Source organism: Mobula birostris, chromosome 18 (genome assembly GCF_030028105.1).
Source record: "Mobula birostris isolate sMobBir1 chromosome 18, sMobBir1.hap1, whole genome shotgun sequence".
Lineage (NCBI taxonomy): Eukaryota > Metazoa > Chordata > Chondrichthyes > Myliobatiformes > Myliobatidae > Mobula > Mobula birostris.
The window spans coordinates 52474911-52497690 of record NC_092387.1 but is presented as its reverse complement, the minus strand read 5'-3'; the positions used below and the strand labels follow the sequence as shown (position 1 = coordinate 52497690).

The 22780-nt window shown below is 42.2% G+C and overlaps 1 protein-coding gene across 5 annotated transcripts in view; it reads left to right on the top strand.

The window, feature by feature from the left end:
- LOC140212122 (PH and SEC7 domain-containing protein 1-like) overlaps window positions 1–22780 on the top strand; it is a 249095-nt gene that overhangs the window by 147709 nt on the left and 78606 nt on the right. For 4 of the 5 annotated variants that reach the window (XM_072282690.1, XM_072282691.1, XM_072282694.1 and 1 more), the window contains 4 exons: window positions 4669–4863; window positions 8452–8532; window positions 14075–14187; window positions 19345–19403. In XM_072282690.1, the coding sequence (XP_072138791.1) occupies window positions 4669–4863; window positions 8452–8532; window positions 14075–14187; window positions 19345–19403 (448 nt within the window). Of the gene's footprint in view, window positions 1–4668; window positions 4864–8451; window positions 8533–11286; window positions 11350–14074; window positions 14188–19344; window positions 19404–22780 lie in introns of those variants that run through there. The other variant, XM_072282693.1, reaches the window with a different exon arrangement.

The window sequence follows — 22780 nt, the reverse complement described above, 5'->3', positions numbered from 1 at the left end:
CTAGTTGTGCGACTAGGCGTCACAACTGGAGTCTTCATTAGTTGCAGTTGGTGACCATGACCTCTGTGTCTTATCATGTCTTTCGCAAGTAGCTGTTTGCATAAGTTACAATAATAAGTAAATGGGTAGGTAGGTAGACAGTGTAAAAGAAGTAAAGCAAGATCGTGTTCAAGGAACGGTCATAAATCTGATGGCTGAGAGGAAGAAGCTGTTCCCAAATAAAGACACTGAGTGTGGATCTTCATGCTTGTGTACCTCTTCTCTGATGGTAGCAATGAGAAATGCCTCCTTAGCTAAAGATATTGAGGACAGTGATGATATCAGCAGCATTTACATTGTATGAATGAATTAACTTCAAAAAAAAAGAGTAAATTAGCTACCGTAATCCACGCATGTGCATTTCTTTAACCTCCTCAATCGCTTTCAGAGAAATTATTCATTGATGTATTGGTAACTGAGTTTGGACTAACCCAGCTACTCCAAGCAAGGAAATGTCATTTGCAATGCCATAAATGTTGACTAACCATAAGCACACAAGTCTTGCAATATTACAAAAATCACAAACTCTGTTAATACATTTCCCTTGCCTTGCTTCCTGAGTAGCAATCAATTAATAAGAGGCTTTATCAGCCAGAGCACCACGGAGGAAGTATTTAAATTTTATTTTTAATCAGTGGGGAATTTCTCTGTAAACACTTCCCACATATCTTTTGCCTCACATGTCAAAGGGTTTGAACAGAATCCAATAAAGCATCATCCATGTGTTACCAGTAAAGTGTAGTCCAATTATTTTTTTTAAATCTTTGCAAACACCAACACTGCACTTGATAATGGTCTATAGTGCCTAATAGGAAGAAATGGGTGATTCTGGGATCTGAAGGACAGACAGAAATGCTTGGAAAACTTTGCAGGTAAGGCAGCATCTGTGGAAAGTTTAAGGCCCACAGATCTTCGTCAGAACTGTGAAAGAGAGAGGGGGATGTCAAGTTTCTTGTGTTGGCTGTGATATCAGAGTCAGAATCAGGTTTATTATCAGCGGCATGTGTCGTGAAATTTGTTAACTTAGCAGCAGCAATTCAATGCAATACATAATATAGAAGAAAAAAATAAAGTAGATCAATTACAGTATATGTATATTGAATAATTAAAACTTCTGCAAAAACAGAAATAATATCTATTAAAAAAGTGAGGCAGTGTTCAAAGTTCAATGTACACTTAGGAATTGGATGTCAGAGGGGAAGAAGCTGTTCCTGAATTGCTGAGTGTGTGCCTTCAGGCTTCTGCACCTCCTACCTGATGATAACAGTGAGAAAAGGGCATGCCTGCCCTGGGTGCTCGGGACCCTTAATAATGGACGCTACCTTTCTGAGACACCACTCCTTGTAGGCTAGTACCCAAGATGGAGCTGACTAAATTTACGACCCTCTGCAGCTTCTTTCGGTCCTGTGCAATAACCCCTCACCCTCACATATCAGACAATGATGCTGCCTGTCAGAATGCTCTCCACAGTACATCTAGAGAAGTTTTTGAGTGTTTTTGTTGCCATACCAAATCCCTTCAAACTCCTAATGAAGTATAGACGCTGTCTTGCCTTCTTTATAGCTGCATCGATATATTGGGACCAGGTTAGGTCCTCCGAGATCTTGACACCCAGGAACTTGAAACTGCTCACTCTCTCAACTTCTGAGCCCTCTATGAGGATTGGTATGTGTTCCTTCATCTTACCCTTCCTGAAGTCCACAATCAGCTCTTTCGTCTTACTGACATTGAGTGAAAGGTTGTTGCTGTGACACCTCTCCACTAGTTGACATATCTCTCTCCCGTACACCCTTTGGTCTCCATCTGAGATTCTACCAACAATGGTTGTATCATCAGTAAATTTAGAGATGGTATTTGAGCTATGCCTAGCCACACAGTCATGGGTACAGAGAGAGTAGAGCAGTGGGCTAAGCACACACCCCTGAGGTGTGCCAGTGTTGATCCTTAGCAAGGAGAAGGTATTATCACCAATCCGCACAGATTGTGGACTTCCAGTTCGGAAGTCGAGGATCCAATTGCAGAGGGAGGTAGAGGCCCAGTTTCTGTAACCTATCAATCAGGATCGTGTGAATGATGGTGTTAAATGCTGAGCTATAGTTAATGAACAGCATACTGACATCGGTGTTTGTATTGTCCAGGTGGTTCTCCGAAGTGCTTTAGAAACCAAATAAGGCATTTAATGTTTGGAATAAATAGCCATCTTCCAAAGGTGATGGGAGAGGGGTGCTTTCTGTGAACTGTCCATTGATGAAGTGGGTGTTCCACCACTGCTTTGTAATGTTTGCAATGACTTTGCCGTCCCTTTTCTATGAAATTACTGAATGTAGCCTTTATCCATTTCATTCTGAGGACTATGTTGTCTGAGGGCACTTTGTGTGCAACTATAGGCCACATCCTACACATCAGATTAATGCATTGTGTGGGTGGTACTTTGAGGTATTTCAGAGTGTTGGTGTATATCTTTCCATGTTTACCTTTTAACTGCTTATTTCACAAGATTTTTCAGTAACCAGTTAATCTGCATGGATTCCATAGCTACTGCATCTCATATCTGAACCAATTTAGAAAAGTAGTCCATTTTTTCCATTGCAGCTTGTTTGAAAATTTGTCTAATCAGAAATAATATTGAAAATTAAACACTACAGACATCAGAAATTTAAACAAAAACATAAAATGCTGGAAAAACTTAGTAGTTCAGGCAGCTGTTCTAAGGAAGGGTCTTTGACCTGAAGGGGTAACTCTGTTTCTTTGTTCACAGATGCTGCTGGACCTGATAAGGGTTTCTCACAAAGTCACTTTTGTATGTAATAGTAGGAAATTCTATGCTGTCATTTGCTTCAAAGATTTAAATTAAGATTGTGTTCTGTCACTGAAGGTAACTCTCACCCACACAACTGTAACCAGTGCTAAAAAACTGTTTGAGGAACAGAAATGGCTTCTGTGTAATTCGTGCCAGCATTTTAATATAAATCAATCAAGTAAGTTAAAAATAGAATGACTGGTTATTTGGTCAATGTGGACACTTGCAAAATATGACCATCGTACTTGCCAAGAATATAAGTCAAAATTAAATTCTTGTGTTTGAGGTTCTTCTGAAGGTTGTGCCAAAGTTTGAGATGTGTGTAGGTGGAATTGATTTTTCAGTCACTTCATGGACGTGGGTATTGCTGCCAAGGTTGGCATTTAATACCCTTCCCCAATTACCCTCAAGAAACTTCCATGAATTGCTGTGATTCCTCTGGTTAACCCCTCCAATCTGTGGGGAGGGAGTTGTCAGGATTCAACTCAGAGGCCACAAAGGAATGGCAGAATGTTTCCAAGTCAGCTAGGCAACCTAAAGTTGGCTGGTGGAATCCACATGTTCCTGTTGTATTGTCCTTCCTGATGGAAGAGGTTGTAGAGGTGCCATCAGTAAAAGACACCATTACTTGTAACCTGGGAACTCATAATCTGTTTTATCAAAAGCTTTGGTGGTGTTATTCATTCTTATTGAAATAACTTGGAAAATGTGTAGCCCAGGTGGTTGATGGTTGGGTTGAGTTGTTCTCTGATCCTGGTAATCCATTTGTGAACGTTTCGTCACCATTGGAGGAGACATCATCGGTATGCTGTTTATCTGTCGTGTGTCCTCGGAATGCATGGCCTTTATATACTTATCAATCAGCTGATTATAGACCTCGATCCAATGCGGGCAAAATTCCAGACCACAACGCACAGAGTTTGCCACACAATGAATCAGTATCTAGACAGTTGAGTTTCCGTGATGACGACCAATCAGTTGATAGATGAGTAGATAAAGGCCAAGCATTCGGAGGACACACAATCAATAGTACACTGATAATGTCTCCTGGAATGGCGACAAAACGGTTGCAAATGGATTGCCAAGATAGAAGAACAACACAACCCAACATTCATTCTTATATTAAACTTTATTTAAAAAAATCACAAGAAGCCAAGAGTGGAGATGCCTGAATGGGATACAGTAAATTATGGGCCTATTATGTGACCTTCCACCAAATGATTCCTCAGTTTTCCTGTTTTCCTTCTTTTGTTTGTCACTATCAACTATTTCATCTCTCCCACCTTCTACATCTCACAAACCACTTAGTTGTCCCATTTTCTCCCTTACCCTGCATCTTAAAAAACAATCCAACTCTTTCTACGTTTGTAGTTCTGCTGAAAGCTCATTGACGCTAAACACCAAGTGTTTTTCTCTCCACAGATGCTGCCTGACCTGCCAAGTATTTAAGCATTATTCTGTTTTTTCCTTCAGATTGCCAGGCTTTTATCAAAGTAAATTTATTATCGATGTACGTATATGTCACCATGTACTTGAGGTTCATCTTCTTGCAGGCATTTACAGGAAAATAAATAAATACAATAAAATTTATGAAAAACTATACATAAAGACTGACAAATAAGCAATGTACCGAAGAAGACAAGTTGTGCAAAAATAAATAAATAAACAATGTTGAGAACATGTTTATAAGTTGTTGAAAGTGAGTCCGTAGGTTGTGGAATCAGTTCAGCATTGAGGTGAGTGAAGTTATTTGTGACTGAGTTATGAGAAAGGCAGCAACCAAACACAAAAGCTGGTTTCATTCACTTTTCTGATGTGCTTATTCCCAGTGACAGCAATTTGAACCACTTGGTGGTGGACTCAGAGTCCGAGATGGACAGTACTGAACAGCTGGCGTTGGGAAGCACTGACACTTTGGCCAATGGCAACAAGACTGACCAAGAGGCTGCCAAACGACTGGCCAAACGTCTCTATTACCTGGACGGGTTCAAGAGGTCAGATGTGGCTCGACACCTGGGGAAGAAGTGAGTAGAGCTGGAAACCCAAAGGGTAGAGGGAGGAAGATTGGAAAGAATGGCAAAGGCAGTGATTTTCTTTTTGATGGGCTGTCGGTCAATTGAATCAAATTTCTGGAACATGGAACTTAGAACATTGAACATTACAACACAGTACAGGCCCCTCAGCCCACAATATTGTGCTGACTCTGTAATCTTTGTGATCAATCTAATCCTTTCCTCCTACATGGCCCTCTACTTATCTACCATCCGTCTGTTTAAGAATTTCTTAACAGTCCCTAATGTACAGTATGTGCCTCCACTGCCACCCCTAGCAGGATGTTTCATGCACTTACCACTCTCTGTTTTTTAAAAAAAGCTTACCTCTGGGTGAGTTAAAAAACAGGATGCAACATGCAGCCAGCATTATATTATGTTCACATGAGGAAAGGGAGTGCATTTTAACCAATTCGTCTGTCCAGCTACATTACTGCAAACGTCCTATTTTTTAAAATAATAATCTCAGGAAGTTGGACATGTTGATTACAATGCAGTCAGATCCTCCTCTACATGTCAATAGGGCTGGATGCAGGAAGGAGCTGAAATATATATGTGCTTAATTGCACCCATCTAGTGGCTGGCAACATGGTGTGATTACAAGGAACTTATTTAATATTATAGTACGTATTACATTTGATGTTTACTTGCACACTTTTGGATCTAAGTTCCAAGTCGTAAGACATAGAAGCAATATAGGTATACTTGGCCTATCAAGTCTGCCATTTGATCATGGCTGATTTATTTTCTCTCTCAACCCCATTCTCCTACCATCTCCCCATAACTTTGACAGCCTTACTAATCAAGAACCTTTGCTCTAAATGTACTCAACAACTTGGGCTCCACAGCTGCCTATGGCAATGAACTTCACAGATTAAGCAACCTCTGGCTAAAGAAATTCCTCACAGACTTGTCAATGTAACTGTCAAGAGGATAGGCTTAATACTAAATATCCACCATAGTAGGTCCTGTAGCGATCTCCGACCCCTGTACAACATCCCCATAGACAGCAATGCTTCTCAGGGGAGTCTGGAAAGTGTGGACCATTACTGACACCTTGGGAAGGCCAGCATTATTGGCAACATTTACCAGTGCCTTTGCAGTTGCAGAACAAAACTCGTGGTCTTCTGGTCATTAGTGAACCCTCCCTCCTAGATGTTTATGAGACTGGGACAACCTACATCATCAGCACAGCTTCATGGGCTGAATGGCCTGTACTGTGCTATACTGATCTATGTCCAATAACATTAGAGAAAGACAGCCAACACTGTCTTCATCAGGTTCACTAAATTCCATTGAAGGATACGTAAACCTACATCAATATCTCTAGCAGAAGCCCTGGTTAGAGGTACTTGACTCCATTGGAGAGACCATGCCATTAGTTAGCCTGACACCAGATTCCAAAAGTGGATACTCTTTTCTGAAGAGATTACTAGGTGTACAGGGGAAAAGATTTAAGGATGCACTTAAAGGATCCTTGGAAAAAAATCCATTTCTAATGACTCCTGGAGAAGTACAGAAGCTATAGTACGAATGGCTGGAGGGCCATGAGTCAGGAGCATGCAGAGATCTTGTGTTTGTTAGTTAGTTAGTTAGTTAGTTAGTAAGTAAGTAAGTAAATAAATGAATGAATGGAATGAACACATCACGTTAAGAGCCACTTCCCAGCCAGACACCTCCTGTCTCATCTGCGTAAGCTTCTATGGTTCCACATTATCTTCATCATTGAACTGCAGTGAAAGCCTCGAGGAACCACTGGAAAAGAGAAAGCAGGAAGATTTAATATTGAGTACAACTGACAATAAACTTCCCTAGTTCTTCTATTGAACCTTATAATGATTTTTTTCTTTGCCAGAATTTTCAGTCAGATTATCCAAACTATTCTGTACTCAACTCAAACCAAACACTTGAAGTTAAAGAATTACTGTACTGAGTGGTTTTATCGTCAAGCAGTGCGTACTGTCTCGATGCTTTACAACATCCAGATGTTACTGGCTAATGCCAGAGGTTCCAAAGCATTTATAGAGCAATAAAAACCTGGATGTGAGCGACCATGGCCAAATGCTGAAGACCTAAACTCATGGACAAATTCAGAAGGCCAGATCTAACCATTCACTTGATCTGGAGACCGATAGTAGAGCCTGGTTTTGCAGGAATCCTCTACTGTGCAATTTCCTTGGATCCTGTTCTAATGTTGTTCTGGAATCGGATGTGTTATCACTTGATCTCATTAGGAATTTTAAGATTGAGGGTCAGGAATCAAAAAGGAATAGCAAGAAGCTGCTCTTTTAATAATTTATTTTAGCTATTTGCTTCAGCGAATAGATTATAACAATGTCAGAGGCATTTTAAAGATATTGAAAATCAATCACAAGCTTTACAGCTGGCAAGACTGAGAAGGCAAGTATTTGCCAGCTTTTAAAAACTGTCAAGAGTGTTGTGGAAGTGGTGAGGGCACATGGCTGAAATCCCATGAGATGGTGGTGGGCGAAATGGGAAGGGGATGGGGGAACCAAACTCTCTTGTAGTTTGGTCCAGGTAGGTGTGGGTGTGGGAAGACTGCTGCCAGTAAGATCTGGCCTGTTGTGACAATTAACTTTTTTTCTCGGTGGCTTCAAATCTCCAAACTCCTCCTTTCTTTCCCAGCTGCCCTCCCATACTCCTCTTATTCTCCTTTCCTCTCTATCCAATTTTTTCTCCCTCTTTTTTATTCCTCCTCAACATAACCATTTTTAACACATAGCTTGCAAAACTGTGAGCCAAGTATTTTATCTGTGGCTATTATTTTCTCTCATCTTTTATGTATTCTTTTCATCTCTGTGTGTTTCATTGCCTATCTCTGTTTCTTTGTCTATAATCCCATCTCTCTCTGTCCCTTGGGCCCCTGTCCCCATTAAAAGCTTTCCACTCCTCATAAGTTCATCCTTATGATGCTCGTGTGTCAACCTTCAGTATTCATTCCTTCCTGTATGTTCTCTGAATCTACGTGACTGTGATGCTGCTGCAAGCAACTTTTCCATTGTACCTGTACCTCACCATAGTAGTGTATATGGTAATAAACTCAACATTTTTCTCCGTCAATTTCATCCTCACCCTCTTTCTCTGACTTTCTCTTACCTTCTCTGTAATTCTCCTCCCTTTCTCTTTGTTGCCTCTTCCTCCCTTTCTGAATTTCCCATTGTTTTTCATTAGTCATTATTTCCTTTTCCTTTGCCCCTCTCCCTTTCTCCTCTCTCTTGCTCTGAGCACCAGCTTCTCTTTCATCCAGCAATGTCTTTCTCCCTCTCCTCTCCCCTCCCACTTTGTTTCTCCTGTTCTTTTTTTGACTCTCACTTTCTATTTTACTCTTCTTCTCTCCTCTTTTCCCATGACACTCTTCTCCCTATACTCCTCTCTCTTTCTGTCTCCCTAATACACTCTCACATGCCTCCTGTCTACCATTCTGTAAATGCGCCATCTCATTTTTATTGTCTGTAAATTGCTCTGTCCATCTCTTCCTCTCTCAAGGTTATTTGTCTCCTCTCATTCCCTTTGTCTATCTTTACTCTCTCCTTGTTTCAGTAATGACTTCAGTAAGATGGTGGCTGAGGAGTACCTTCGATTTTTTGACTTCACGGGACTGAGCTTGGACCAAGCACTGAGGTATGGAATAAAAACCATAAATCTGCCTTCTGTCAGACTTCTTTTCCATAGTATCTCATTAAAAACATTTTAGCTAATTGAACATTGATGCCACTTTATCACAGAAGTCCTTGCCAGAATCTCCAAAGCTAGCCAAAGTTAATCAAGTCAAGCAAAATCCTCTAAGTATACAGTATACAACAACATCTGGAACGACAATCAAAGAGGTCAATCAAAGACTTGTGTCATGTCTCTGGCACAGCCATTGTAGGTGGTGTGTAACTGGTTTGGCACAATTTGTGGTGTGTCCAGTTTTGAGTTCAGAGAAGCAGTATGTAAGGCTGGGCTCTTACTTGCCTGATCCAATGTCTACAAGCCCAGGCTCTCCCCAGGGCTGTGTTGTTTCAACCCTCCTGTTCTCACTTTGTACAAATGAACAGAGTAGGCAGTTTAAGTGGTTCGGCACAGATTAGATGGGCCAAAGGGCCTGTTTCTGTGCTGTACTTTTCTATGTCTTTATGACTGTACCTCCACAGACAAATCCTAAAGTTCATGGATGGCAGGATTGTAGTTGGTCTGATCCCCGATAATAATGTAACCTACCGTCAAAGACAGATGTGCTCATGACAACTTGGAGCTTAATACTATCAAGACAGTGGAGATGAGGTTTGACTTCTGCAAACAAATCCCTACTCTCCTCCTCCCCCCCCCCCCCCAGAAATTAATAGTCAAGCTATGTCTGTGGTTGAGTCATTGGAATTCCTGGGGACTACCATTACGTTGAAGTGAGATGAGCATGTTATACTCATCACTAGGAAAGCCCAACAGAGATTGTTCTTCCTATGCCAGTTTAGAAAATTTAGCATCTCAGGGTGTATTCTGATGGAATTTTTACTCAGCCATCATTGAAAGTGCTATGACCACCCAATCACCATTTGGCTTTCTGCCGCTTCTTCCCCCTCCAAGTCCTGGTTGCTGCAAGTGGTTCACTCAGTGGAGAAGATCATTGGCTGACGGCTACTGGCAAGAAAAGACCTGTTCATCACCACAGCGAAGAAAAGAGCTAGAAAAATTACTGCTGACTTCACCCAAACAACTACTTCTTTTGCTCGTTATGCTGCTGGCGTTTAGGGCGGTAATGAAGGTCCTCCATCTCTGGCGGCATTCACGACTTCCTTCATCGAGTCAGTAGCTTCCTCTCTGTCATGGAAGTCCCAGGTGGAGACTCAGGAATACCATCATACACAGATGTAGAAGGATTCTTCATTGCTGTTTCCCAAACAGTTTTGTTTGACCAGTCAGGATCCCCAAAACCTGGAGGACCAGTGGATCACTGTAAGTCTGGCCTCTACCCTTTGACCTGTTTGGCATGGGTGATCCTACCGAGAGCCAAAGCACAAAGCCCTGACCCCAGTCAACATAGCTCTCGGGTCATTGAGGCACCAAAGCTTCCAAGCCACGACAAGATTGTGGTCCTCTTGGAGGCCACTCAAACTGGCAGTCACCTATTCACCAAATTGCCATCAGGGAGACACTACAGGTCCATCACCATCAGGACGACATGACATCCCCAATGCTTCTTCCCTGTAGCTATCCAGCTTTTCAACAAAACTCACATGTAATGCCCTAACTGTCCCTGCACAACATCCGTTAAATGGTCTTTCCTGCTCTCTCTGTTCTGTTGGTAATTATTTAGTCTGTTCATATGTTCACATTTATTTAAGTTTGAGTGTTGGCATTTGCGTTAATTGTTGATTGCTCATGGCTGTTTGCACTATTCTCTTGTAAATTGTTGGTTGCTGTTGTGTTGTCTGTGATGGTATGGTCCTGTGTTTTATGCTTGGCACCAAATGACTATCAATTCTGGTATGCTTCATCTACTGGCAGTAAAGTATTTCTGATTCCATGGGGACGATCCCCACGCCAGGCTCTGGCCATGTTATCTCAGCTGAGACTTCAGTGCAATGTTCGATTGACCTCCTTGGTTGTTGCTCCCGTTGATGTGTCCTACACTTGAAGGAGCAGTTTAAAAGCTAGTCAAGTGGGGAAGGCACTATACAACACAGAGCTGGAAGGGTTAATCCCACTTTGGGAGTGCCACATGGTGAAAGCATCCAATCTTCCAATGAAATCCAAATAATGTCCATGTAAGCAACACACATAAAAGTTGCTGGTGAACGCAGCAGGCCAGGCAGCATCTCTAGGAAGAGGTACAGTCGACATTTCAGGCCGAGACCCTTCGTCAGGACTAACTGAAGGAAGAGTTAGTAAGAGATTTGAGAGGGGGAGGGGGAGATCCAAAATGATAGGAGAAGACAGGAGGGGGAGGGATGGAGCCAAGAGCTGGACAGGTGATAGGCAAAAGGGATACGAGAGGATCATGGGACAGGAGGTCCAGGAAGAAAGACAAGGGGAGGCGGGGGGGAACCCAGAGGATGGGCAAGGGGTATATTCAGAGGGACAGAGGGAGAAAAAGGAGAATGAGAGAAAGAATGTGTGTATAAAAATAAGTAGCAGATGGGGTACGAGGGGGAGGTGGGGCATTAGCGGAAGTTAGAGAAGTCGATGTTCATGCCATCAGGTTGGAGGCTACCCAGACGGAATATAAGGTGTTGTTCCTCCAACCTGAGTGTGGCTTCATCTTTACAGTAGAGGAGGCTGTGGATAGACATGTCAGAATGGGAATGGGATGTGGAATTAAAATGTGTGGCCACTGGGAGATCCTGCTTTCTCTGGCGGACAGAGCGTAGATGTTCAGCAAAGCGGTCTCCCAGTCTGCGTCGGGTCTCGCCAATATATAAAAGGCCACATCGGGAGCACCGGACGCAGTATATCCATGTAAGTGCTTCTTTAGTATATTCAATAATTTCCTTTGGGATAAATAAAGTTTTATCTTATTTTATTTTATTGACTTCCCATCAAATCTAATCTCCTCAAATAAAACTGCCAGTGCACTATGATCTACTTTAAATAGCAACGTATTCAGAAGCACAAGAGCTTCTGCAGATGCTGGAAATCTAGAGTAACACACACAAAATGCTGCAGGAGTTCAGCAAGCCGGGAAGCTCCTGATGAAGGGTCTCAGCCCAAAACATCGACTGTTTATTCCTTTCTATAGATGCTGCCTGACCTGCTGAGTTCCTCTCGTGTCTTGTGTGTGTTACAAGGTGTTCAGGAGGACCTCCCACCACTCAGTCCTATCTTTCCAGTGTCTCCTGCATATTCATAAAGACTCGTGGCTCCTTGCGAATACGATGGCTTTCAACCAATGGGATGGAGGGAGCTGCAGTGTTGTGTAAACACCAGCAAATTAAATTTCTGTTGGTTTTAGCTGGGTTACAGTTTTGGCTGGCTGTGATATCATTGTTTGAGATTCCTTTTATTATATTCAGTCAAACAGCCTTTTGTCCCCTGTCTCCAATATGTTTGTAATTAATGGGCATTTATTTAAGGTAGAAAGCACACAATTTCTGTTTTAAAAAGCTCAAGGTTTTTCCCCCTCTGTTGGGTTCACCAGTTCCTGGTGACCTCAAGGTAAAACTCAGGACTGGGCAACTCAGAGGCACCACTATCCTGACAAGGGATCTAGGGTAAATGTGAGAAATTCTGCCAATGCTGGAAGTCCACAGAAACACACTCAAAATGCTGGAGGAAACTCGGCAGGTCTGGCAACGCTTATGGAAATGAATAAAGAGTCGACATTTCAGGCTGAGACTCTTCAGGATTGGAAAGGAAGGGGGAAGATGCCAGAATAAAAATTTGGGGGGAAGAGGAAGCAGGATAGATTGAAGGTAGGGGTTGAAGCCAGGTAGGTAGGAAAGGTAAATGGCTGGAGATGAAGGAATCTGATAGGAGAGGAGAGTGGACCATAGGAGAAAGGGAAGGAGGAGGGGACCCAGGGGAGGTGAGAAGAGGTAAGTGGACGAGTGGGGAATAGATGAAGAGGGAAGGGGGAGGGGTTTTTTTTAATCGGAAGGGAAAAATCAATATTCAGGCCATCAGGTTGGAGGCTACTCAGACAGAATATAAGGTGTTGCTCTTCCACCCCGCCATCATCATGGCATAGGAGGCCACAGTCTGACATGTCAGAATGGGAATGTGAATCAGATTTAAAATGCTGGGCCACTGGAAATTTTTGCTTTTGACGGATGGAGCAGAGGTGCTCCACAAAGTAGTCCCCCAATTTATGATGTTGAGTTTGAGAATAGGTTGAGTGAACTTGGCCTTTTTTCCTTGGAGTGACAGAGGATGAGAGGTGACCTCATAGAGGTGTATAATATGATGAGAGGCCTTGATCGTGTGGATAGTCAGAGGCTTTTTCCCAGGGCTGAAATGGCTAACATGAGAGAACACTGTTTTAAGGTGTTTGGAAGTAGGTACAGAGGAGATGTCAGGGGTAAGTTTTTTATGTAGAGAGTGGTGAGTGCGTGGAATGGGTTGCGGGCGACGGTGGTGGAGGCGGATACAATAGGGTCTTTTAAGAGTCTTTTGGAGTCTTTTGATAGGTACATGGAGCTTAGAAAAATAGAGGGCTCTGGGTAACCGGAGGTAATTTCTAAAGTAAGTATATGTTTGGCACAGCATTGTGGGCCGAAGGGCCTGTATTGTGCTTGTAGGTTTTCTATGTTTCTATTTCATGGTAAAGAAGGGAAAACTCCTTACAGAGGACACTGGGACTCAACTCTGAACTCTGACACCCCGAGCTGTGGCAACCATGAATCGCACCTTCAGCCTCCAGAGATGCTATTTGACTTGAATTCTTCCAGCATTCTGTATGTTGTTCCAGGTTCCAGCATCTGCAGTTTCTTTTGGCTTCTAGAATTTTGGTTTAATATCTCATCCATAAGGCCCCCTCCTGCTGCTTGCTGGGATAGGGAGGCAAAGGAAGTGAGGTGGGAAGTTTTGAGAGAAGCCTAATTTATCATGCTGTAGCCCCTGGAGTGGGTCTCCATAAGGTCATTAGATACAGAATCCCATTTGGCCCACTTTGACTGGTCCGCCGTTCTTTCATGGATGATGCCTCTCAACCCCATTCTCCTGACTTCTCCCCATAACGTTTAATCCCTTTACCAATCAAGAACCTATCAATCTCTGCCTGAAATCCACCCAAGGACTTGGCCTCCACACCTTTCCATGGCAACAATTTCCTTTCACCACCCTCTGGCAGAAGAAAATTCTTATTGCAGTTTTCAAGGGATGTCCCTTTAATCTGAGGCTGTGCCCTCAAATCCCTGGCTCTCCTCATGAAAGCATCCTCGACACTCTTAGGTGAGATTGCCACCAACTGAACTATGCTCAGATGCCAAAGCTCAGGCCGCACCGTGGACAAAATTATGGTGAAATTTATTGGTGCAAATCCAAGCTTTCGACCTATTAAAGCATGACAGAACCCATGCAATTTGCTGAAAGTGATCATTCACCCCACAAGCTCTTGGTGTGGCCATTTTGCAGTGCATTCCACAGCAGACCAACACCTCCCAATGAGGTGCACTGTGCCCCAGGACTGGGATGAAGCAATTCTGACTTGTACCCGATTAAACAATGGTTTCATGTCTACTTGCAGGGTATTCTTGAAGGAGTTTGCACTTATGGGAGAGACACAGGAGAGGGAGCGAGTGCTGATTCACTTTTCACATAGATACCACCAGTGTAATCCGGACACCATCTCTGCAGAGGGTAGGTGTAGAGATTGGCTTTATTTGTCACCTGTTCATAAAAACATGTAATGGACTATTGTTTTGTGTTAATGACCAACACGGTCTGAGATGTGCTGGAGGCAGCCCACAAACGTCAGCATGGTTGTGGAGCAAACAACTTATCAACACTAACCCGTACACCTTTGGAATGTGGAAGGAAACCAGGGCAACTAGATGAAATGAATTCCATCGCGGGAAGAATGTACAATCTGCATGCAGACAGTAGCAGGAATTGAACCCCTATCTTACAAATGGCATAGTAAAGCTTAAGCTAACCACTACACTACTGTACCTTATTTCCCCATGTTTAAAGACCTGTGGAAAAAGTCATCATTTTCTGAAACATTATCTTCCCTATAAATGAAAGGTTTCTCTGAAGCCTCAGTGACAATTAGGAAGATCTTATGTAATTTTGACTTTGGATTTGAGAATGGAATTTTTCTAGTGTGTCCTTGGGTTGCAGGGAATTGGAATTTGAATTGGCTTATTATTGTCACATATACCAAGGTACAGTGAAAATCATTTCCTGCATACTGTTCATACAGATCAATACATTACACAGTGCACTGATGTGCTGTAGTACGAGGTAAAACAATAGCAGAATGCAGAATGAAGTGTAACAGCTACAGAGATTGTTAGGTGTAGGTAGACATTAAGATACAAGATGATAACAAGGTAGATTGTGAGGTCACGAGTCCATCTTATTGTACAAGGGAACCATTCAATCATCTTATAACAACAGAGTAGAAGCTGTCCATGAGCCTGGTGGTATGTGCTTTCAGGCTTTTGTATCTTCTGCCTGATGGACATTGGAGAAGAGGAAGTAGCTGGGTTGGGTGGGATCATTGCTTATGCTGGCTGTTTTACTGAGGCAGTGAGAAGTATAGAAGAGTCCATGGAGGGAAAGCTAGTTTCCATGATGTGCTGAGCTGTGTCCACGACTGTCCACTGTTTCTGTCACTTGAAGAAGAGTTGCCTACCAGGCTGTGAAACATTCAGATAGGATGTTTTCTATTGTGCATCAATAAAAATTGGTCAGACTCAATGGGGACATGTCAAATTTCTTTAGCCTCCTGAGGAAGCAGAGGAGCTGATGAGCTTTCTTGACCATGAGATCTACATGGTTGGACGAGGACAGGCTAATGTTGATGTTTGCTCCTGGGAACCTGAAGCTCCCAATTATCTCCACCTCAGCATTTTAGTGAACAGAACATTGTGTGTATTATCAGATGAAAGTTAGTGTAGTTGGTCTCAACCCTAGAGTTTTAATGCTCTTCTGTATTTTGTTCAGGTTCTGGGTTGGAGTATTCAGTGAAAGAAATGACTCCCCAACCTCCCATGTTTTCCCTCCATTAACAAACTCATCCTGAACTCCTGCCATTGACTCCACTGACTGTGGCCCGGACTCTACGCTTTTACCAGCCCTTTTATGCTCCAACAGCAAAGTACAACATAAACTGGAGATTTGAAATAAAATGAAATATTGTTTCAGACACTATGCAGGTCAGGTAACAACTGTGGGGAGGGGAAAGCAGGAAGGAGAGAGAAACAAAGTTAATGTTAGAGATTGATGACCTTACATTAAAACCTTCCTAATCAAGATGATCCACAGTGCTCTGATTTTATCATCACAAATCAATTGGTGTCATAGATTCAACAAATCAAAATAATTAATGACACTTTCTTGTCTATGACTTATGAATTTTTCATTCTCTCCTAAACCATATACGAATTACTTTAAATCTATTGTTCGGCCATCTCTGTGAGCTCCTCTAGTCCTGTTGTCCTCTGAAATCTCAACACTCACATACTTCTTTTCTCCTGTCCATCTTTTAATTTCCCCACTACTGCTAGTCATTTCTTCAGCTGTCCATATCCTCTGCTCTGAAATTCCTTCTCTAAACTTCCTCGCCTACCACTCACTCCTCATGACACTCTTTAATACCTATCTATTTGAGCAAGTTTTTTGATCAATGATGCTGGGAATGAAAGGGTTAATGTATGAGGAGTGCTTTTTGGTTCTGGGCATGTACTCGCTGGAGCTTGGAAGAATGTTTGGTGGGGGGGGATCTCATTGAAAGCTATTGAACATTGAAAAACCTAAATGGAATGGATGTGGAGAGGATGCTTCTTATGGTGGTGGAGTCTAGTACAGTCTCACAATAGAAGGAAGCTCCTTAGAACAGAGATGAGGAAGAATTTCTTTAGACGGAGCGTGGTGAAGCTGTGAAATTTATTGCCACAGGTGGCTATGGAGGCCAAGTCATTGGGTATAGGCTTCAAATCATACGGCCATGATGGAATGGTGGAGCGCACTCGATGAGCTGAATGGTCTATTTCTGCTCCTTTGTCTTATTACTTATAATCACACGCCCTAAAACCAACCTGATTGACCTACCCCAAGACTATCTCTTTTAATATATTCTTAACTGGTTTGATACATCTTTCGTTTGATAATTGCTCCCAAAATGTACATTTCATTATGTTAAATGTAGTATCTGAACAATTTATTCACTTTAGCCCTTCTTAATCCTTCCAGTGATCTGCTGATGCTTTTAAAATATTAAGTCACAGTTCTGTTATTGAATGAAATGGTCTAATTTCAGTGATGGATACATAGGGAACTAACAATAATCATCCCCATGGTTACCTTGAGTGTTATGTCCTTGTTTGCTAAGTGAGAAACATTTATACACAGCAGAGCAGTTTGAGGTTCAAGGAAAATCAGCAATATCACATATTTCTTTCTATTGTACTGTACATCGAACTACTCTGAGAGAAACCAGTTTCTAAATTAAACCATTCCCATATGAATCCTGTAATGTCACTAGAATCCATTTGAAGAACTTAGTAAGATTTCAATCAAAATATCTTTTGCTAAATTATCCAGTTCTGATGAAGGGTATCGACTTGAAACACTAACTCTGGTTCTATCACTACAGATGCGGCCTGGTCTGCCGTCCTGCTCAATCCTGACCTCTGGTAATGTCTGTGCAGGGTTTGCGGATTTTCCAGGTTACAGTGTGGATTTCTTCCAGGAACTCCGCTTCTCTCCCTCATCCCAATATGTGGGTTAATTTGCCCCTCTAAATTGCCCCTTGGGGTGAAGGGACGGTGGGGTTGGGGTGGTGTTGGTTGGATAAGAATCGGAAGGGAGTTAATGGGAACGTGGAGAGAACAGACCTGATCGAAGTTTATAAAATAATGCAAGGCATAGATAGGGTAGGCAGTCATAATTTTTACCCAGGTGTAGAAACATCAAATACATGGGGACATGCATTTCAGGTGAGGGGGGAAGAGTCAGAAGAACATATGCAGGCTAAGTTATTTTACACAATGAATAATAGAACCACTTCATCAAGCACGTCCACTCCATCCACCAAAAGCGGGTCTTCCTAGTGGTCAAACATTTTAATTCTGATTCTCATTCCTGTTCCGACATGTCAGTCCATGGCCTTCCGTTGTGCCAAGATGAGGCCACCCTCAGGGTGAAGGAGCATCACTTCATGTTCTGTCTGGATAGCTCTAAGCTGATGGCATGAATATCAATTTCTCCTTCTGGTGGGAAAAAAAAAATTGCCTCCCCCTCCTTCTATTCCCCACTCTGGCCTTTTACTTCTTCTCACCTGCCTATCACTACCCCTGGGTCTCCTCGTCCTTCCCTTTCTCCTGTGATGCATTCTCCTCTCTTATCAGTTTCCTCTTCCCAGCCCTCCCCACCTGGCTTCACGAGTCATCTTCTAGCTAGCCCCCCTCCCCTCCCCCCCCAACTTTTTATTCAGGCATCTTCCCTTTTTCATTACTGAAGAAGGGTCCCAAACATTGACTGTTTATGCATTTCCATAGATGCTGCCTGACTTGCTGAGTTCCTCCAGCATTTTATGTATGAATAATTGGTTCCTGGAATGGGAAAAATTATTTACTCATTGATTTATTTATTGCATCCGGCAATCTCCCAATTTAATCCTAGTCTAATCGCGGGACAATTTACAATGATCGATTAACCTACCAACCGATACTGTAAGTATTTGGACTGAAGGAGAACACTGGAGCATCCTGAGGAAAACCACATGGTCCATTACAGCCAGTAGCAGGAATTGAACCCGGATTGCCCGTACGGTAAAGCGTTGTGCTAACCACTACGCTACTGTGCCAGTTGAGGTTGAAGCAGTTGCAAGAGGTGAAATTTATGAGTCTGCAGGCAGAAGAGATCTAGTTTAACTCAGAACATGTTTGGTGCAGACGTGTTGGACTGAAGGGCCTTTTCCTGTGCTGTACTCTTCAATGTTCTATATTCTATAAGTTACAGGGAAACTTGTTGAGGGAGTGAAATTGTGTGGGTGGTGGAAACTCAGTGAGTCAATGCACCTCTATCTATGTCACAAGGGAATATGGAACATGACCTCAGCCCACCTGAGCCAAACTGAGTCGGGGGATTCTAATGTTTCCCATTCCCAACCCCACCCAGAGGCATGTGCGGAAACTGTGCGTACTGCACGTAAGTTACCTCTACTCAAGAGCTAAGCTCACACGTTAGAATTTATGGTGCCACCACTGTATGCTCAAACTTCCAAACTGATCTGACCAGAAACTGATCAGAAGAGCTAGTTCAAACCCAGTCAGATTCTGTCTGACTATGGGCATGTCTTCAGACTCAGTTTGATTCAAGCTTGCAAATGTTCTTTCAAAATTCCGGGGAATTTTTATTGATTCTTTGGTCTTAAAAATAGATTGATAGAGTATAAGACAATAAGATGTAAGAGCCGAATTAGGCCTGGCCAGTCTAGCTTCCAAAATTCATTATATTGATGCTGATGGAATGAAGTTAGAGGCAGTACAGTTGTTAGAATGCCATATATTTGGTGCTCCCACACATGGAGCATCTGTTCCAATTTTTGGTGACTCATCTCTTCATAACAGTAAAATCTGATTGTTTTTTTGCTTTCATCTAATGAAAACTGTACTGTAGGTTAGGGAAATGTCGGCCCACTCAAAGGGCACCTGTACACCATCTGAGCACGAGGAATAATGTGGATGTAATAGTTAATTTGAGTGTGAAATTACGTTGGGACTGGCCAGTTGGGTGAAATGATCTCCTCTGGTCTTATACACTCATACAAACTCTATCCTTTTACAGATGGGGTACATACACTTACTTGTGCACTGATGCTGCTAAACACAGACCTTCATGGACATGTAAGTACCAAAGCAAGTCTAGTATTTGTGTAGCTCCTTTCACCATTACCCAAGCATTTTACAGTCAATGAAGTATCACAATGGTTGTAATGTGGCTGTCAAACTACATGTAGCAGGCACCTACCTGGATACTGAACCTACAGTACACATACCTAAACATCCTTATTGGATACTGAAAGGCCCAGCTAGAGTAGATGTAGAGAGGATGTTTCCATGCACAGCCTCAAGATAAGAGGACATCTCTTTAAAACTAAGATGAGTTTGTGGGAGAGGGGAGCTCTTCAGCCAGAGGTGGTGAATCTGTGGAATTTGTTGCCCAAGATACTCAAGACCGCAGAGGCCAAGTCATTGTGATTAAATGTTGATAATTTTAAAAGTGATGAAGAATTGACATAGAGCAAGACATGGGAGAGAAGTATGTATATACCGAAATTCAAAGTAAATTTTATTATCAAAGTACATATATTTCTTCTGGGCATACTCAATAAATTTATAGAATAATAACCATAACAGAATCAATGAATGGCCATCTAACTTGGGTGTTCAACCAAAGTGAAGAAGACAAAAACTGTGCAAATTCAAAAAGAAAGAAAGAAATAAATAAGCAATAAATATTGAGAACATGAGATGAATATTCCTTGAAAATGAGCCCTTAAGTTGTGGGAACATTTCAATAATGGGGCATGAAAAGTTGAGTGAAGTTATCCCCTTTGGTTCAAGAGCCATATGGTTGAGAGGAAGTAACAGTTCTTGAACCTGGTGGTTTGAGTCCTGAGGCACCTGTACCACCTTCCTGATGGCAGCAGTGACAAAAGAACATGTCCAGGGTGGTAGAGGTCCCTGATGATGGATGCAGCTTTCTTGCGACAGTTTCATTTAGATGTGTTGGATGATGGGGAGGTCTTCGCTTGTGATGGACTGGGCCATATCCATTACTTTTTGTAGGATTTTCCATTCAAGGGCATTGGTGTTTCCATACCAGTCAGTATTGTCTCCACTGTGTGTATATATAAGTTTGTCAAAGTTTTAGATGTCATACTGAATCTCTGCAAACTCCTAAGGAAATAGAGGCACCATGCTTTATTCATAATTGCACTTATATTCTGTGCACAGGATGGGTCCTCTGAAATAATAACCCCAAGGAATTTAAAGCTCCTGACCTCTGATCCTCCCATGAGGACTGGCTCATGGATCTCTGGCTTCCTTCTGAAGTCAATAATCAGCTCCTGATTATTGCTGACACTGAGTAAGAGGTTGTTGTTATGGCACCATTTAGCCAGATTTTCAGTCTCCGTCCTATATACTGATTACAGTCACGATGGCATCAGTGAACTGCGGCGACGTTCTGTGGGCTGCAGACAATTATTCTAAATATACTTACAAGGTGCAGCAGAGTAACTTCTCTTCTCAAAGGTGACACCGCTGACAGCGTGACACCTTCTCAGTGGTGCCCAGAATGTCGGCTGGGATTTGTGTGGTGTGTTCCTAATAGATTTTCAAACGGAAGTTCAGAGTAGAGATTCTTTTTTTCTTCCAATGTGTTGTATGTCCAAATATTCTTGCCCTTGAATTTCAATTGTCCTGAAAACATAACTCGATCCAATATATAAACACAAGAAATTCTGCAGATGCAGAAAATCCATAGCAACACACACAAACTGTTGGAGGAACTCAGCAGGTCAGGCAGCACTTATGGAAGAGAATAAACATTTGACATTTTGGACGGAGACCCTTCATCAGGACTCAATGCTTCATCTTGCTCCAATACCTCATATTCAACATCAGGAGAATTTGATTTGTATGTGTAAAAGCTTTGTGTAAAGAATTTTCACAAACTCTTTTACAATGCTAATCAAATATTCTGGGGGATTTAAAATAGTATGGAGCGGGGATGGGAACCAGAGCACCAGGTCAGAAAGTGGAAGGATGGAGAGGTAGATGTTGGTGCCAGTAAAAGCAGGCAGAAGCAAAGTAATAGATATGATGGGATGGATAGTTTCAAGTGTGGGTATTTTAATGCTAGTAATAGGTAAAGGTGATGAACTTAGAGCATGAATCAGTACATGGAGCTATGATATTGTGGCCATTACAGAGACTTGTTGACAGATGGACAGGAATGGGTGTTTAATATCCCAGGGTTTTGATGTTTTAGAAAAAGAGGTGGGGAGTTGTACTCCTAATCAGAGATAATATCTCAGCTACACTCAGATTGGACATAATGGAGGGCTTGTCTAGTGAGTCTATATGGGTAGAACTCAAAAATAGAAGGGGTGCAATTACTCTGATGGGATTGTACTACAGATACCCCAGTAGTCGCTGGGACATTGAGGAGCAGATATGCAGACAGATGAAGGAAAGGTGTAAAACAGTAGGGTTGTTGTCATGGGGGACTTAAACTTTCCTAATATAAACTGGGACCTTCTTAGTGCAAGTGGTTTAGATGGGGCAGAATTGTTAGGTGCGTCCAGGAGGTGTTTTTAAATCAACATGTAGAATCAACAAGAGAAAGGGCTGTATTGAACCTGGTAATGAGCCTGGCCAGGTGACCGACTTTTCAGTGGGTGAACAGTTAGGGAACAATGACAACAACTCTAAGTTTTAAGATAGCTATAGATAAGAGTAAGTATGGAACTTGTAGGAGTGTATTAAATTGGAACGGGGCAAATTATGAGAGCTTTAGGCAGGAACTAGGGAGAGTTGATTGAGAACAGCTATTTTTGGGCAAGTCTACGTCTGACATGTAGAGAGTGTTTAAAGTCCAACTGCACAGAGGACAGGACAAGTATGTACCAGTCAGAAGGAAGAACAAGGATGGCAAGGTGAGAAACCTTTGATGTTGAAAGAGGTGATGAATTTTGTCAAGAAGGGGAGGGAAAGTATACAAAGCTTAGGAAGCTAGAATCAAACAGTGCCCTTGAGGATTATTAAAAAAAAAACCCTTTTGGATCTTTTAAAGAACATTAAGGTGGATAAGTCTCCAGAACCTGTTAGGACATATCCTAGGTTATTGAGAGAGGCAAGAAAAGAGATTGCTGGGGCCTTGACCAATATCTTTGTGTCCTCTCTAACCACAGGCAAGGTTCTGGAGGACTGGCAAGTAGCTAATGTTGTTCCATTACTCAAGAAAGGAACAAGGGATAATCCTGGAAACTATAGACTGTCGAGTAGAGAAGTTATTGGAGAGAATTCTTAGAGATAGGATTTCTGAGCATTTGGAAAACCATGACCTAAATAGGGAGAGAGAGCATGGCTTTGTGCTGGGCAAGTCATGTCTTACTAACTTGATTGAGTTTTTTGACAAGGTGACATGGGTAATTGATGAAAGTAGAGCTGTTGATGTTGTCCTCATGGATTTTAGTAAGGCGTTTGACCAGGTC